The 18,191-nt window shown below is 34.1% G+C and overlaps 1 protein-coding gene across 5 annotated transcripts; it reads right to left on the bottom strand.

Moving 5' to 3' along the window:
• Positions 1-8,958: 8,958 nt before the first annotated feature.
• On the bottom strand, positions 8,959-17,106 carry LOC110646882 (ATP-dependent DNA helicase At3g02060, chloroplastic). Of its 5 annotated transcripts, none has more exons than XM_058141363.1 (14): positions 16,205-17,105; positions 15,607-15,832; positions 14,961-15,206; positions 14,557-14,691; positions 13,910-14,034; positions 13,162-13,301; positions 12,707-12,777; positions 12,052-12,213; positions 11,423-11,509; positions 11,130-11,303; positions 10,856-10,900; positions 10,257-10,613; positions 9,463-9,761; positions 8,959-9,396 (listed from the first exon to the last, which is right to left on the bottom strand). In XM_058141363.1, the coding sequence occupies exons 1-13, from the start codon at positions 16,825-16,827 to the stop codon at positions 9,660-9,662; spliced, it is 2,493 nt and encodes an 830-aa protein (XP_057997346.1). In that variant the 5' UTR covers positions 16,828-17,105; the 3' UTR covers positions 8,959-9,396; positions 9,463-9,659. The 5 variants fall into 5 exon arrangements, with proteins under 5 accessions (XP_057997346.1, XP_057997347.1, XP_057997350.1 ...); XM_058141364.1 differs by having other exon boundaries at positions 8,959-9,279; XM_058141367.1 differs by lacking the exons at positions 8,959-9,396; positions 9,463-9,761 and having other exon boundaries at positions 10,432-10,539; positions 10,856-10,908; positions 16,205-17,106.
• Between the last annotated feature and the right edge of the window lie 1,085 nt (positions 17,107-18,191).

Genomic DNA, 18,191 nt, shown 5'->3' with positions numbered 1-18,191 from the left:
ATGAAAAGAAAAATTTATTGAGCGACTAAACTGAAATTTCAACCAGAATGAGAGGGAGGGTGATTTGCACGGTTTGATTTACTTGAATGGGTATATGAACCTTGAATTAGTGAGTGGTTATGATTAAAGAGTTTGAAAGTAGCTAAATGCAAGAAATTGGCAACTTAGGGTTTTAGACATTAGGGTTTAGAGACCAAAAATGTGAGGAAGTAGTAAATGGTGTCTTTGACCTAATGTGAAGTGAAAAATGGTCATTTTTTACCTAATTAAGTGTGTTAGAAGTGTTGGAATTAAAGCCAAATTCGGAGGGAGTGTAGTCATACTGCTGGCAGTATGACCAAAATTTCCTTTGAGGGACCAAAAATGAAATTTTACAAGTCCAATTGGTATGGAACCAATTGGGAATGAAAATAGGCACTAAATGACACAATTTTCATTGAGGAAGCATGCCCAAAAAGTGACCAAAACCTAGTGAATCAATTGACCAAAGTTGGAAAATTGCAGGCTGCCCTATACAAACTGACCAAATGAACAGTGTTTGTTCATTTGGTCATAACTTGAGCTAGGCAGGTCAAAATGACCTGAAAGTTTACCAGTGGTTAGATGGGATATAGACCTAAAACTTTCATGAAGAACACCAACCCAAATTATGTCATTAACCCAATCAAATCACTGAGCAAAGTTGAATCACTGAATCTGCAGGACTGCAGATTTACCATATGAACAGTAAAGTTTCAATGGCTATAACTCTCTCTAGAAAACTCCGATTTAAGCGATTCTTAAACCGATGGAAACCTAAGACATAGTAGAACATTTCATATGAAGAAAATTAGATCAAATTATGGACTTAACTTGATCAAATTGCTGAATGAAGTTGGATCAACAAATCTGCCAGAACTAAAATCTGTAGCATGAACAGTAACCGTATTTTGGACATAACTTGAGCTACAAAACTCCAATTGGAGTGATTCAAAAAGGATAATAAACTTAAGACAATAGAGAAAATTTTCTATGAAGAAGGTTTTGCCAAATTTCAATAATAAGATAACCAATGGAACAATGCAACCTTAAACTCCAAAACTGAAATTTTATCAAATTTACCAAAAAGATTTAGAATTTGAATAAACAACGAAAACCAACAAGTTTGGTGACTAAAATGTGGTATGTGGGTGAAGTTGGAGTTTCCATATCTATTAAGCCTTAGAAAGTCAATAATTTGACTTGAATAGTATAGTGAATAGTAACCCCAAAACACAAAATTTCAAGAACGTCGAGTTTAACACGTTAGAACTAGGTAAAAGTGAAGTTAAATTTATTTTTGGATTTATGCTAAGTTATGGTACTGAAACACTGTAAAATTGTGTATTTCAGTTGAAAATAATACTGGGAAAGAACCCGAAGAACCGAGTCAAGGCCAAGAGGTGACTCGCTTGAGGTTTGTGCACAACATCACTATGCTTTAAAATTCATTGATAAAGTAAATGAAATATGCATTTTACTTTTGCTTTGAATTGTTGAAAGTTTATTGTGACCTTGTTTATGACATTTTGATTTAAATTGTGAAAATTATTGTGTATATTTGGAATGATAATGTTTAGCAAATTGTTAAGATAAGTTTTGAAACCACAGTGTCATGACCATATATTTGAACACCTCACTAGCACGACTAGTTGGGGTAATTAGTTTCGAATTTTGATTCCTTCTCTGGAGAAGTGTTGAGGTGTGCCAGTAGAAGAGGATGTGAATGGATATCCATATATTTGAGCTAGCTAGCCTTGTGATGTGATTTCTCTTTAGCCTCTGGCTATTGAGATTCTATTTGTTTCTAATGGCATGATCTAACTGTGGGTTTTATGAAATGTGATTTGATACTTCAAAATAAAATTGTTTGGGATTAAAATCTCATAATGCATGATTTGTATTTAATTCTCATGTTCAGTCAAATTTTTGAATAAATGTGATTTAAGTTCTGCATAAAGATTATTTTAGTATGTTGTGCACCACTGAGTCCTAGTACTCAGCGATAGCTTTTATTGCTGTCGCAGATATAGAGACTAGAGGAGTAGCAGACTAAGCTGCTAAGGATTGAGGATTTATCAGCTTGAAGTTATCGGGTGTAATTTATACCCTGACTGTAAATGTTTCTTTTGATGTATGTATTGCACATAAATGTATGGACATGAAAATTTGATCTTGAGCAGCTTGTACAAAGCTTGTGTAAAATTGTAATAAAATTTAGTTTGAATTTTTATACTGTAGATTTTGGTATGATGTATATATATAGATTGTTGTCTTTAATGAATGAAAATGTTTTATTTTAATTTGAATGAGATTGATAGATATTATTTTAGTGATGATTGAATTTTGGAAATTGAGAAATGTTGACTGTTGAATTTTAAGATTTGAGAAATTATTGAGATTGATTGTGAAATTGAAATAGTGGTTGAGAAAATTTTTGAAAGTGTTTTTTTTCAGGTATTTGAAGAACTGTTTTCTCTAAATAGAGACGGAACTTTAGCAAAATTTTTATAAAATTTGCGAATAAATAAAATGGACCAAAAATATTAACTAGTTTTAATGTTAATTAAATGTTTTAAATACCTATTAGAAAATGCTCACCACTTAACAAAAGTAAGAAAATTGTTTTAAAATCCCTTGTAGGGTACTTAATGAGTTATCGGTAGGTGAAGTGCGGTAATTCATTAGGTATTCTACGGGATCATATTATGCCTTACAGAGGGGTAAGGTGTGACACGCGCTACATCGAAGCCCGGTGTGTAGTGAGAAATATGCAAGGGTGTAAGGCGTTCAGCCAGAAAAGTACTTGAAGAGTCTAGAGGACATGGACCACCCTCAAAAGAGAGATGGTGGTGGAATGAGGAAGTACAAAAGGCAATGAAGAGAAAGAGAGAATGGTATAAGAAATTACTCAAGTGTGATAATAATGAGGCATATAAACAGTCTAAGATAGCAAAAAAAGAGGTAAAAAATGGCAGTTAGTTAAGCAAGAGCACAGACCTTTGAAAAGTTTTATGAGAAACTTGAAACTAAAGAAGAGGAGAAAGATATTTATAGATTAGTAAGGAGGAGAGAAAAGAAATGTCAAGATCTCAATCAAGTTAGGTGCATTAAGAATAAAGAAAGAAAAGAGTTGGTGAAATATGATGACATTAAACAAAGATGGATAAATTATTTTAATGATCTCTTTAATGATAGTCAAAGTGGTAATAGTGAGAATATAGACTACATAGCAATAGAAAATAATGTGAATTATACTAGAAGGATTAGATCTTTAGAAGTAAAGGAAACACTTAAGAGAATGAAAGTAGATAAAGCATGTGGACCTGATGGAATACCAATTGATGTGTGGATGTGTTTGGGAGATGTGGGAGTGACATGGTTAACTAAATTGTTTAATAAGATTCTAAACTCAAAGAAAATATCAGATTAATGGAGGAGAAGTATTTAAGTATCTATTTTTAAAAATAAGAGAGATGTACAGAGTTGCTCAAATTAAAGGAGAATTAAACTCATGAGCCATACTAAAAAGTTGTGGGAGAAAGTTGTGGAACATAGACTACGTCAGGACACTTTTATCTCTCCCAATCAATTTGGCTTCATGCTCGATCGTTCAACTATGAAAGCGATCTTTCTCATTAGAAGCTTAATGGAAAAATATAGAGATGTAAAGAAAGATCTACACATAGTTTTTATCGATTTGGAGAAGGCTTATAATAGTGTTCCAAGAGATATCTTATGGAGAGTGTTAGAACAAAAGAGGGTATCTATTAAGTACATACAAGTGTTGAAGGATATGTATAAAGGAGCAACTACTATTGTACGCACAGTGGGAGGGGACACAAGAGATTTTCCTATCTCAGTTGTAACACCCCCGTTGTATAGCCTGGTATATTTCACTGTTCCGGTGACCGGTGTCGGTCCGGACAATTAATGGGATTAGGGCCACACTTAAGACAATTTGAGAAGCCATAAACACAAATAATTAGTAATGTTTAATTAGTTAACTATAAATAAGAAAAACAGAACATAAGAGGTTAAACGAGCCGAGAGTCACAGCGATGAGTGACCTCCTCGGGAACGACTGCGAAGTCGTTTTAAACTCAAATTTCGAATCGTAAAATATGATGCCGCGTCCTTAGGACCCTTATGAACACAGTGGAAAAGAGAAAATTAAGAAAAAGAACTGTTAAGCCAGTCAAATAATTAGGTCAGGGAGCCGGAAGAAATATTGGATTATTTGCAAACCAGGATGTACCGGCGAGGGGCAATTTGGTCAATTGACCCCGAGAGCTGACTCCTGACCTAACTGTCAAATAAAATCGGAGAAAAGAAAATTTCGGAATCGAGAATTAAATTAAAGAACTAATAGAAAAAAAAAAGAGAAAAGTAAAGAGGTTTGAAAAGTCAAATTTTATGACATCATGCATGATGTCATAACTAAATTAATAAATTGAATTAATTAATTTGGATTTAGGGGTCTTCCATAAGCCAAAAAAGTGTAAAGGAAAACAAAAGGAAAAAAATTGGGATTTTATTCTTCTTCTTCCATCAAGTGACACACAAATATAACTTTAATTCTCAATCACTTGTTCCACACTTTTTCAGAATTAGAAAGCTTGAATTTCCTTACTTACTTCCATAAATTCACAAAGTCCCAACATTAAAAATTCTCTTTACATGTTGAAGAAGCATTAGAGAGTAAAAAGAAAAAGAAAGACTTGAAGGAAGTAAAACCTAGAAACCCACCAAGCAAGGTTAGTGTTTATCTCTTAAATTTTTCTTTATATTAATGATTAACTATTTGTATTAAGTTGGAATTTGATAAAAGTTAAAACAAAATGTTAAGATAAGGGATCATAAAGATTTCAGCCAGCATGGTATGAAGGTATTGTTTCATGGTTTGATTGACTTAAATGAATATATGAACCTTAAGTAGTTGAGTTATTATGGTTTAAGGCTTTGAAAGTAGTTAAATATAATGAATTAGTGAGATTAGGGTTTCAATGCTAGGGTTTATGAACCAAAAATTGGAAAAATACATAAATGGCATGTTTAACCTATTGTGAAATGAAATAATGGTCAATTATGACCAAATAAGTTGTGTGGGAATTGTTGGAATAAAAATCAAATTCGTAGGTCAATGGTCATGCTGCTGGCAGCATGACCAAACCCACTTTGAAGGATCAAAACTCAAATTTTACAAGTCCAATTGATATGCCACCAATTGGAGATGAAAATAGACATAAAAGAGCACAATTTTCATTAAGGAACCATGGCCAAAAACTGACCAAAACTTGGTGAAACAATTGACCAAAGTGGATTGATTGCAGGCTGCCACTGCACTAAACTGACCAAATGAACAGTAACTGTTTATTTGGTCATAACTCGAGTTAGACAGGTCAAATTGACCTGAAATTTGGCCAGGGGTTAGAGGGCATATAGATCTAAAACTTTCATGAAGAACATCACCCCAAATTATGCCATTAACCCATTCAAATTATTGAGCAAAGTTAGGTTACCAAACCTGCAACTCTGCAGAATTTTCATTGAGCAGCAATGTTTGGATAGCTATAACTCCCCCTAGAAAACTCGGATTTAGGCGATTCTTGAACCGATGGAAACCTAAGACATAATAGAACATTTCATATGAAGAAAGTTAGACAAAATTATGAACTTAACTTAATCAAATTACTTACCAAAGTTGGACCAAAATCTGCCAGAACCCAAAAATGCAGTATGAACAGTGCACGTGAACAGTAAACTTATTTTGGCCATAACTTGAGCTACAAAACTCTGATTGAGGTGATCCAAAAATGAGAATACACTTAAGACAATAAGGAACACTTTCTATGAAGGAAGTTTTATCAAATTCCAACAGTAGACCGACCAATGAAACAGTGCAACTTCGGGGAACCAAAACCGAAAATTAGCAATTTTGCCAAAATGACCTAAGCTTTAAACAAATGACCAAAACCAACAAGTTTGGTGACCAAAATGTGGTATGTGGGTGAAGTTGGAGTTCCCATACCTATTAAGCCTTAGAAAGCCAATAATTTGACTTGAATAGTGCAGTGAATAGTAACCCGAAACACAAAAATTTCGAGAACGTCGAATTTAACACGTTAGAGCTAGGTAAATGTGAAGTTAAGTTTATTTTGGATTTATTTTAAGTTTTAGTACTGAAACATTGGAAAATTTCGTGTTTCAGTGGAAAAGAATACCGGGACAGAACCCGATGAGTCGAGTCAAGGCCAACAGGCGACTCGTTTGAGATTTGTGCACAACATATACTTTTATAATCATCTTTTGCATAATGTTTTGAATAATGTGAAATATTGGATTATAGCATTTTTATGATGTTTGATTTAAATTGTGAAAGTTATTGTGTATATTTGAAATGACAATGTTTAGCAAATTGTTAAGATAAGTTTTAAAACCACAGTGTCATGACCATATATTTGAACACCTCACTAGCACGACTAGTGGGGGTAATTAGTTTCGAATTTTGATTCCTTCTCTGGAGAAGTGTTGAGGTGTGCCAGTAGAAGAGGATGTGAATGGATATCCATATATTTGAGCTAGCTAGCTTGTGATATGATTTCTCTTTAGCCTCTGGCTATTGAGATTCATATGATTTCTCTTTAGCCTCTGGCTATTGAGATTCTATTTGTTTCGAATGGCGTGATCTAACTGTGGGTTTTATGAAATGTGTTTTGATACTTTGAAATGAACTTGGTTTACATGTAAAATCTCACAATGCATGATTGTATTTAATTTTCATGTTTAGCCAAATTTTTGAATGAATGTGCTTTAAGCTTTGCATAAAGATTATTTTAGTATATTGTGCACCACTAAGTCCTAGTACTCAGCGATAGCTTTTATTGCTGTCGCAGATACAGAGACTAGAGGAGCAGCAGACTGAGCTGCTGAAGTGTGTGAAGTCATCAGCTTAAAGCCTTCGGGTATAATTTATACCATAACCGCAAATACTTCTTTTGATGTATATATTGCACATAAATGTATGGACATGTAAAAATGGGTCTTGAGCAGCTTGTACACAAATTTGTATGAAGTTTATAATAAAGTTTAGTTTGTGTTTCTTTTGATATAAAATTGTAAGGATGTGTATAAATTATTTTGTTTTTAATGAAATATGAATGATATTGTTTGACAGTATTTTGAGAATTATTGAACTTGTGAATTTTGAGAAATTGGTTGAGATTGAGTATGAATTTGAAGCAGTGGTTAGAAAATTATTGGAAGTGCTTTTATTTCAGGTATTTGAAGAACTGGTTTCTCAAAATTCAGAGGAAACTCTGTCAAAATTTTTATAAAATTTGCGTAAAAATAAAATGGGCCAAAAATATTAACTAGTTTTAATTTAACTAAATGTTTTAGGTACTTATTAGATAATGCTCACCACTTATCAAAAATAAGAAAATTGTTTTAAAATCCCTTGTAGGGTACTTAATGAGTTATCGGTAGGTGAAGTTCGGTAGTTCATTAGGTATTCTACGGGATCATGTTATGCCTTACAGAGGGGTAAGGTGTGACATCAGTTGAATTACACTAAGGTTCAGCTGTAAACCCTTACCTTTTTTATATTAATTTTAAATGAATTGACGAAATATATACAAGAAAGTATCCCTTAGTGCTTGATGTTTGCGGATGATATAGTTGTGATAGATGAGACACCAGAAGGAGTCAAGAAAAAACTAGAGCTTTGGAGAAGCACTCTAGAGTCAAAGGGCTTTAAGTTAAGTAGAACGAAGACAGAATACATGCATTACAAGTTTTGTGAAGGCCGAACTAGTGATAGGGAATGAGTTAGTTTGGATGGAGTAGTATTGCCCCAAAGTAATCACTTTAAATATCACAGCTCAATCCTTCAAGTAGATGGGGGATGTGAGGAGGATGTTAGTCATAGGATTAAAGCCGGATGGTTGAAGTGGAGACGTGTCACGGGAGCTTTATGTGATCGCAAAATTCCTAATAAGTTGAAAGAAAAATTTTACCGTACAGCCATACAATCGGCCATGTTATATGGTCGTATGTGTTGGGCACTGAAGGAGTCGTATGTGTCTAAGATGAGAGTTGTGGAGTTGAGAATGTTAAGGTGGATGAGTGGCCATACTAGACTCGATAAAGTCCGTAATGAGAGTATTAGAGAAAAGATAAGAGTGGTATCAATTGAGGATAAGTTGAGAGAAGGAAGATTGAGGTGGTTTGGTCATATGAAGCATAGACATATAGAGGCTCTAGTTAGACAAGTAGAGCACATTAGGTTAGAGGATAGAAAGAAAAGTAGGGGTAGACCTAAATTGACTTGAATGAGAGTAGTATAAGATAACTTAGAAACATTACACATTTCTGAGGACTTAATCCAAAATTGTTTAGAGTGAAGAAAGATAATCCATATAGCCGATCTCAAATTTTTGGGATAAAGGCTTAGTTGAGTATTATTAATTATTAAATTATAAGTGAATGAAATTAAAATTTTTTATTTTTGAAATAATTATAAATAAATAATCATTAATTATTTTATAATTATTAATTATTTTATATTATAATTTAAGGTGTAACTCATGGTTCAGCTTCAAACATTAGTAAATTTTGCTTTTTTTTTTTTTTTTAAGAAAATGAATTACTCTAATGGAGTTGTTTGGTTTACTGGTTGCCCGGCCAGTTCATATCAATTCGTAATGAATTTCTCAAAACTAGGATTTGATGGTTAGACCCATCGGGTCCAAGCTCCAGTTCTTATTAATCGTCTGACCAGCCAATTTGGTGCAGATTTAACCATGTGTCAAAATACAAGAATGAAAGGTCAAATATTAAGGGGTAATTTACCCTTAAAATAAAAATTTAAATATCTCAACGGCAACTCAATGCTGCCAAATTTTTTGGAAAAAAATAGTTTGTACGAGACAATCAATATAGCTAGACTATGCTTTCCTTCTTTTCTTTTCCATTAGCAAACTGATTTAGCAATTTAATATGCATTTCAGAAAATAAATGTTTATAATCAATAATCACCATAAATACAGACGGCAGGAACAAAATTCTTTCTTACATCATTTTGCAATTCTCAAACCTACATGCTAAGACGGTATAATGGTAACATTAAACAGTTCCTTCTTCCGCCCAACACCTCTCAACCAGCTTCTGCAAATCATCAACACTAAAGCTTCTCAGTAATGGCCATGACCAAAAGAATTGTAATGTTTCCCTCCCAAATTCAGAGAGATCTCTGTCGTGCTGAAAAAATAGTATGAGACGTGTTATTAATCTCCAGAGGCTTCTACTTCTGTGAGTGGAAACTTCCTCCGATACAGAAATACAACTTAAACAGCCATTATTGCATTCTTATGCAACCTGCAATGCTAGAGCTGGTCAGGAAGGGCTGGTGAATAGAACAAAACCAAAACTTTTGTGGCTTACCCTGAAATATTTGATTCTGGACATCCTCATGTGGACTTTACAATGGCACATTAGGCCTAAGGGTCAATGGATTAAAACAACTGGAGTTGGAGATACACTAAAGTTTCTGTATTTACGATCACCTGTAAAACTGTGTTATCTTTGATTTGCATATATAGGGAAAGTGAAAAAACGAGCAGCTAATTCTGTACAGTGAACTAATATTTTATAAGGGCAGGGAGGCTAGCGTGAAGCTCTGCCAAGCATCGAAAGATCCAATTTAGCAGCTGTTCTCTTGGTAGCTCCAGAAGAAGTTCTGCCTGTTAGGATTATTAACAAAGAAAAATATAAATGAAATGTTATACGGAAACCTTTAAATTCTAAAAGAGAATTTCAGTAATAGACTCGTGGCTAAGGTAAGGGGTGTCAACATCAAATTATCTACGATCACTAATTTTAGAGGAAGCCAATTAAGAGAAAGAAGCCCTTCATTTCAAATTTTCAAAATAATGAAAGTATGACCCAAAAGCACAACCATAGCTCATAGCATATTAGTAATTTTGAATATGGAACATAGGCTTAAAACTTTAAAGTATATATTAATTGGATCCACTTTTCTCAATAAAATGAAATTTGAGGTCAGTTTCCATTTCTAAGCTTTTCATGGCATGTCTTATGCATCTGAATGGAGCCAAGTTTTTAGTAGTTATAGTCTCTTTGCATGGAAATAAGTGCATGGAAAAGGAAGAAAAACCAATAAAAGTTAGCACCACACATCATCCAGGCAAGCACCAAAAGAAATGTTATACAATTACCTTTATTTGATCCCCATCAAAAACCAAAGAGTTTTGATGAACATCCGATGCCATTGAATCTATCATCAGCTTGAAAACCTTTTTACTCATATTCGTTTTCATGCCAACTATTTTTCCAGAAGTATAAATTCTTGTTATCCCGAGATCTGATGCCATTCTCCTAACATAAAGCTTCTTTAACAGAATTTCCATGGAGTAAGGCTCTTTTCCATATTGGCTGCGCAGACTCTCTGTAAATTGCATCAAACTCCAGATATCTTTCTCTGCAGCTTTCTCAGCTTCACTAATAATTTCCATGGGGTTATCTAGATGATTTATGTACTCAGAAGGGAGATGAGGGTTTACATTTAAATCAATCTGTTATTAAAAAAAGAAAATTTAATTTTAGTTAAATTCACATCCATGTTCTTGAACTCATGATAATTGCCATGTTGGATTTTATACATTAATAACAATGGAAATTGAAGATTCAATGAGATTTGGATGTTTCTTCAATAGTTTCCATCCTAGATCCTAACATTTATGCAGATGTAGTTCACATTAAGATCACCAAATATTCAATTTTCAGATGGTATACATCCCAGGAAGCAACAAAGTACCTGTACAGACTGGTAAGGCACTGAAATTACACGGTGTTCTTCAACCTGAAAACCTTAAGGCAAGAGGGTTATGGGAAGTGAAGGTTGAAAAGTAGAAGCATGGCAGTTGAAACTAATGATATTTGAATCACAAGCATTGTCCTAGATATATTGACCTGGATTGCTATCTTTTTAGGTGCAGAAAAGTGTATGTTATGTCATCTGTCCACTTAACACAGCATAAAAAAATCTACACACTTCTTTTCATTATCGTGTGAAAAAATAATAAGCATACCTTGGATAAGCTCTCGAAGAGCATTTCAAAGAAGAGGTCAATGCCAACATTCCCGACATCCCCAGTCTGTTGCTCACCAAAGATGGTGCCAAAGCCTCTTATACCCATGTCTCTCTCTGCAAGTTGGAAACCTTGGCCAAGTTCTTTGCATTGTTCGAGAGCTTTAAGCCTCTCCTGAAATGTTGAAAGATGAGGAAAGTTACTTCATAAATAAAACGGGGTGACATGAGAGAATCAACTACGCATACAATCATGAGTAACAAAAAGTAAAGGTTCTCAATTGCTCAACATACCAACGCTTGATCAGACAGCAGTGACTTATCAAGGTAAAATAAGTGTGCATAAGCCTCCTTATCAGCACGGCCCACTCTTCCACGCAACTATTGTCACAACATTGAAGAAAGAAAATAAGATAAAGATTCCACAAATAATCCAGTTTCTTGTTCCATTAATGAAAATCATTGCAGCAATCACATAATCAATATAACTATAGTAGATGATGAAGAAAGGAACTTAATCTGACATATGCTTCTTCCTTCTAGAGATATAAAGATAAATGCGCGCGCGCGAGAGAGAGAGAGAGAGAGAGAGAGAGAGAGAGAGAGAGAGAGAGAGAAGGGAAGGGGAAGGATTGAATAGTCTTTTCCACCACATAAAGCAGAAGACTTCTTCAAAGTGAACTTTATGTAACTTGAAAGTTAATAGAAACTAGAAGCAGCAAACAAAAGATTTCTGATTAAGTTGGGGTTCCAGAAACATAATTGAGATATCATCATTTCTAGGAGTTTCAACAAAATAGAACATATTGGCTATTTTCCATGTGCCTTTTCTACACAAGAAATTCCAATATAGCTCTTCTATAATGTGTTCAGACAAATTAAACAAAATAGGGACCAAGTACTCAAAGTAGAGAGACTGGAACCTGATACAATTGCGCTAGGCCAAATTGTTGAACATCCTGAATTATGATGGTGTTTGCGTTTTGGATGTCAAGCCCACTTTCCACTATGTTTGTGCATATGAGAATCTTAATTTCACCATGTGCAAATTTCTCCATGGTGTCTTCAAGCTGCTTTGAATATTGCTATACAAAGAAAAGCACAGCAGAATATGTAAGAGACCAAAAATGAAGCTGGTAGGATGAGAGTGATTTAAAATATATACCACCAGAAGCTGAAAACAAATGGTAAGTTCATAAGAAGCACTAACAAAAATGCAAAACTATAAAGGCACTAATTTATGGTATGGCTAGACATTTTGGTTTCTTGGCCTATATAAAGCAAAAACATAAACATTTAAAAGAGAGAGAGAAAAGAGAAGAGAGGAAAGAGAGAAAAGGAGGAGGGGTGGGGCATGTCAAATAAAATGAAATGCAACCCCAAAGAAGAAAATTATATGAAGAGATAAACTCTCTTGCAAAAATTCATAATACCACCAGTCTTCAAACTAAACAAAATGCAACACAGTTCAAAACTCAGCATATAATGCCAATCCATGATGGATGGAACTTTTATTCCCTAGAGCCTGCTTTAATATGTCTACGTGCAAACGGTGGCCACCATTTGAGTAAAATATACCTTCCCATGTGCAATAGCTATTTCAACATTTGGGAATGCCTGTTCAAGAAAATCCATCACTTCTTCAAGCCCTGTTATGCAAGTATATAGGAAAACCCGTATCATAAAACCAAGATATAAACCAACTTTAGATGTAAAATGGGGGGAAAAGAACACACAATGAACTAGTTGGTTGTAATTTGAAGACCATTGAAGTTTCGTACATAATTTTATTTTCTCTGTTCCTTGATAGTAGGTAATGACATCTTTTTCTCCACTTTATCAAATAAATCAGCTGAGTCTAATTTGTGAATACTAATAATAATTTATTTACCAAAAAGAAGATGAATAACTACAATTATTAGTAGTGACACCAGATATATTACACATGTCAAGTTGTCGACTGCCAGTCTACCAACATAATGGCATTGATAAAGATCACATTAAGTATTACAGATAAAGAAGAGACAAAATACCTTTAATGCGAGGCAAGACATAAAATACTTGGCCACTGCGGTCCAGCTCATATTTGATTGCTAATATTACCTTCTCTTTACTGTATGCTGAAAGATAGGTCTTTATAGGAACCCTTTCTGGTGGAGGAGTTGAAATTAAACTGAAAAAGGGGAAGTTTACTTTTTAGGTTATGAGGCCGTAGGAATGACAAATCATTAGTTTGAATGAACTTTATACGACCTTGAAGCTCATGTTCTAACTGCATGGCAATTTATTTATTTTCAGATCATTATTCATGCTTCATCATGGAGTATGAAGGGATTTAGTTAATATGTTTTTTAATAAGTAGCAAAAATATTAATATGGTTTTTGGCCTTTTACAACATAAATATAACCCAAATCAGCATAACCTTGACCTTAAGTCATCTATGTGAATTCTTTTTCAACAATCAGAATACATAGTAGTTTAATATAGATATAATTGGTTTACTTCAAATGATCTGCACATATAATTGTATTTCACTGTCTCCATGAATCCTTTAGTGAAGTGTGGTCATACTGGTCAAATTAAGCAAGACATCTATGTTGAATATAAAGGGAAACTGTACATTAATTCTTATACTGCTTACTCTTTAATCATACAGTGCAAGAACTGGCATATACAAAATTGACAATGCCTGACTGACCTACACATCTGGATCCAGGATCCTCTAAGCAAAGCTAAGTGAATTTTGATTCATAATACGTATGAATCTCATGCTTTATTACCTTGCATCACGAAATCCAGTTAATGCTAAATAAAGCGTTCGAGGTATAGGTGTTGCAGAAAGAGTGAGGACATCAACTGAAGTCTTGAAAGAAGCAATCTTTTCCTTCTGTTTGACACCGAACCTCTGTAAAGCAAAGAAACATAGCAAATGCAAGTTACAGCAAAGCAGCAGACATGCTACTTGAAAAGCTATCTCAATATGGCTTAAGAATAATGATAAGAGGATAGGAGTCGAAAGTATTTAAATTAACTTTATTTGAGCCCTCTCATATCATGGGAGTTGCTTAACTCTCTCTCTCTCTCTCTCTCTCTCTCTCTCTGCCAGAATATAGACGGCCAAATATGTTCAACTTGTAGACGGCCAAATATGTTCAACTTGTGGTTTAGCAAGCACCAATTTGTAGATGTACAAGCTGTCATGGACTTCTTTGATTTCCCATCATGTTATGATTTTACTACTGCATGCAGGGTGTCAAGCCCTTTAATATTATTTCTCCTTTTTTAACCAAAAAATGGAAGAAAAAAAAATAAAGTCCAAGAAACAGGAGTTTTATATTGCCCTGCCCACAAATAATATGATGTAAATGCAGATCAATGAGATGAATGCTCATTGTAGGAAACAGCACTACTAGCTTTGGAAGCTAACCTGTTCTTCATCAACCACAAGAACGCCAAGATTATTATACACAACACGACTTCCAAGAAGTGAGTGAGTCCCCACAATAATGTCCAAATCACCATGTTTAATCATGTCCAAATACTTCTCCTTCTCTGCTTTGGTCTGCAAGTAGAAAGCAGGAACAGGTGTCAAAATCTAAAAACCCAAGTACTTGTAAATTATTCTAACATAGTTCTCCACATTACTGCATTTAATTGACAATAAATTGCATGCCTGATGTTAGACAATCATAATAAAATGTCAAGATATATTTTTTTGAATTAATCTTCCAGCTAACTGTTGGCTCTCAACATAGAAAACACAGATAACACATAGAGAACACATGATAAGCACTGCACTAGACCAAAAATAAGGGGGAAAATATACTATACCTGAAACCGACTCAGAAGTCCAACCTTGATACTAGGATACTCGGAAAACCTTTCTGAAATAACATCAAAATGTTGTTTGGCTAAAACAATTGTTGGTGCTAAAACCATAGCTTGCTTTCTTGCTGCAACCACACAAAAGATGGCCCGTAAAGCAACTTCTGTTTTACCAAATCCAACATCTCCACAGATTAACCGATCCATTGGAGTTTCTCTCTCAGTCAAATCCCTCTCAACATCCATGAAAGCCTGGAACAAGTGTCCAATTTATGAGAGGAAGGAAGTAAGAAAGAAACAAATGACAAGTAATACTGTAAGAGTTTATAAATAAAATCACTCATTAATATGATCACCAAAAGTTTAATTCATGTCCTCAAACGTTATCTTAAAAAAAAAGAAGTTTTTGGATTTTGTAAAAGCTATAGTTAAGGCCTCTCATCCCCTTCAAAAAAAAATAAAATATAGACGTAGAAATAAACATTTCAACAATCCAAATGTCACCTATTAATAGTACTAAATGCTGGTTGTGACCATATAAAGCCAAAGAATATAACCATCTTGTTAATGTAAATGGGACAGTCCAGTAGACCCCACTCAAATATTTCTAACAATCACATTGAGTAAATATTTCCAAAATTTTGGTTGCTACCTGCTTCTGATCTGGTGTGGGGTCATAAGGAAATTGTGCAGCAAATTCAGCCATGGCAGGACTCTTTGGGTAGGGAGGTCTTTTTTGTTTCAGCCTATGTAAATACAGCTCCATCAAGTCAACAACCATTTTCTGTATAGCAATCTTTCCTTTAGTCTTTCTCCTCTCCCACGCACTAGTATCATTCAGTTTGCTCAACGTCCGAGGCCTTTTGTTTTCATTTGGACTGAAAATGACAGTAAAACATGAAATAATGAAGCGCCAGTACAAATATCATCACAAGAACTTCAGGTTAGGCTAGCTACGTAAAAGGAATATAATAACTCTTTGGCAATTATTGCAGTTGTTCAACCAAATAAATCATTTGTTCATCTTTCCCATTTTCAATTCCTTTGTGATTCCCACCCTCCCAACTTCCAATCAATTAAATAGTCAACAAACAATCACATTACTAGGCTTCAGAAGCAAAGCCAAACCATAAACTTTAACACCAATCTTAAACAACAAAAAGCCAACATTTCAATCTCATAGCAGCAAATGAAAAAAACAAGCAAGAGAAATTACTAGTAAAGCAGAAAGGGAATGTGGAAACACCTACAGATTATAACGATAAAGCATGCGAGAAGCCTGCTTAACAGGAAGTTTCGCCATTCCATCCGCATATTCAATAAACAAATACTCAATAGGCTCAGCAGAACCCTTAGGAACATCAAACCTAATCCCAACGAATCTCCCAATTCCCACTTTCTTATGCACTACATAATCCCCAGAACGAAGCGAATATGGATCCACCTTGTAACTGAAAACGCCCCCTTCTTTTGCTTCCCTCTCTCCTTTCAGCTTCTGCAATCCCCTCTGCTGCTGCTCCTTCACCATCTGTATATACTTATCAGCCTCTTTCGAGTCCATTACAGGTCTGGAGGAGGCCTCTCTCTTGCGGTAGTCGCGGCGAATCCTCTCGTTAAGGATGGAAATAGGGTCCTGCTCGGTATCATTCTTTTCCCTCCGTTGCCCCAATTCGGTGGTAGCAGTAATGCCAATTGTGGTGGGACTAGAAATTGAAGCAGCTCGGGCGAAGACGACATTAGAGAGGGAAATTGAAACCTTGGACTTGTAATTGCGATTGTGGTGACGAGGGAATTTGACATTGAAGAGCTTCCGGAGCTTAGGAGAGGAGTTGAGTTTGAAGATAAGAGGAGTGGAAATGTCCAGAGAAGCCATTGAAGACGAAGAGGAGGTATGAATTTAGTTTAATTGGACTGTGATGAGAATGAAGAGATTCCAGAAGTGGGACATCATGCAACGGTGGTGGTGATGGAAGGGGCGGAGGCGCCACCTGGGCTGAAGTAAGAGAAGAAGATAATCAGTAAAAGGTTTTAGAGGGGGTTTAAGAAAGAGGGATTATTAAATGCTTGATATTTTGCTTGTGGGAAAATGGAAGAAAGCCTGTGGAGGATGCATGCCGTACGTTGCAGATACGCATTAGATATTTTGATTTAGATTATGATTTAGAAACTTGAAAATGCCCCCCTTTTCTCTTATTATTTGGTACAACGTTAAATACAGTGAGATTTAATAATTTATTATATTTGATTAAAGGTAAATAAAGGAAGATTTTTATATGCTAATGAAAAAAAAATATTTTTATTATTAAATTTAAAATTTATTTAATAAAATCAAAATTTTATTATTATATATAAATTAATTAATATCAAATTCATTCAAAATAAATTATTATCTAATAAATAAATTTAGTTAATATCCTTGCATCGTGGGGGTGCCAATTTTTGTAGCCTTTTTTTAATAAAAATAAGAGGATATTTTACGTATGATTTTATTAGATTAAACTTTAAAAGATCTGTACATTTTCATTTGTAAAACTATAATCAAATTATAAGTGTTTAAGTCACCTAAATATAATGATATAAGTGGCTTTCTTGGTCAAAAAATTTGGAAATATTACATAAAATATTTTATAATTTTAAATTTCATAAATAATAATATTATATAAATTCATTAACTAAATCAAATGTTATTCATAAATAAAAATATAATATAATGTAAACATATTTTTCTAATTACAAAATGTCCCAACAAAATTTTAAAAAAATTTACCTAATTGCATTTATTCAACTCTCAACTTGGCTAATTTTGTGGTGCATTATCACCAATTATGTCCATCAACAAGTCTTTGTGATTTTTCCAAAGACATCCATGCAAAGCTCTCAACATTCTGAGCCTTTGAATAAGAAAAAGATAATAAGTAGAAATACAATTTTGTTCAACTCCCAAATCTACTAAAAGACTTCACACATCACCTTGCGGTACTAGAAGTTGACTAGGTTTTATCAATTCAGAAGTTGAATTCATAATAGTTTCTGACATTTTATCAAGTCCTTCCTTAATTAACACTGCTGCATCATTAACAAGTTTATTCTTAGCTTTCTTATGCATATGAGAATTTGCAGCCTCAAAATAAGCTTGAGATCTACAGTTGCTTCAGAAGATGCCAAAATTTCAATATTATCATTACAATTTTCAACATTTTATAAATTTACTTATTGTTGAGATACCGTGAAATCAAT

The sequence above is a fragment of the Hevea brasiliensis genome, unplaced genomic scaffold (assembly GCF_030052815.1).
Source record: "Hevea brasiliensis isolate MT/VB/25A 57/8 unplaced genomic scaffold, ASM3005281v1 Scaf1, whole genome shotgun sequence".
Lineage (NCBI taxonomy): Eukaryota > Viridiplantae > Streptophyta > Magnoliopsida > Malpighiales > Euphorbiaceae > Hevea > Hevea brasiliensis.
Note: the sequence above shows the minus strand (reverse complement) of the source record. Positions and strands in the feature narration are given on the sequence as shown.

Bases quoted from the DNA above. Each gene is read 5' to 3' on its own strand.
- LOC110646882 (XM_058141363.1), bottom strand. From the start codon at position 16,827: ATGGCTTCTCTGGACATTTCCACTCCTCTTATCTTCAAACTCAACTCC. The intron at 12,214-12,706 runs GTATATTTTACT...TTCTTTGTATAG, and splicing joins TAGCTATTGCACATGGGAAG to CAATATTCAAAGCAGCTTGA. The intron at 11,510-12,051 runs GTTCCAGTCTCT...TTGTGACAATAG, and splicing joins GCCTAGCGCAATTGTATCAG to TTGCGTGGAAGAGTGGGCCG.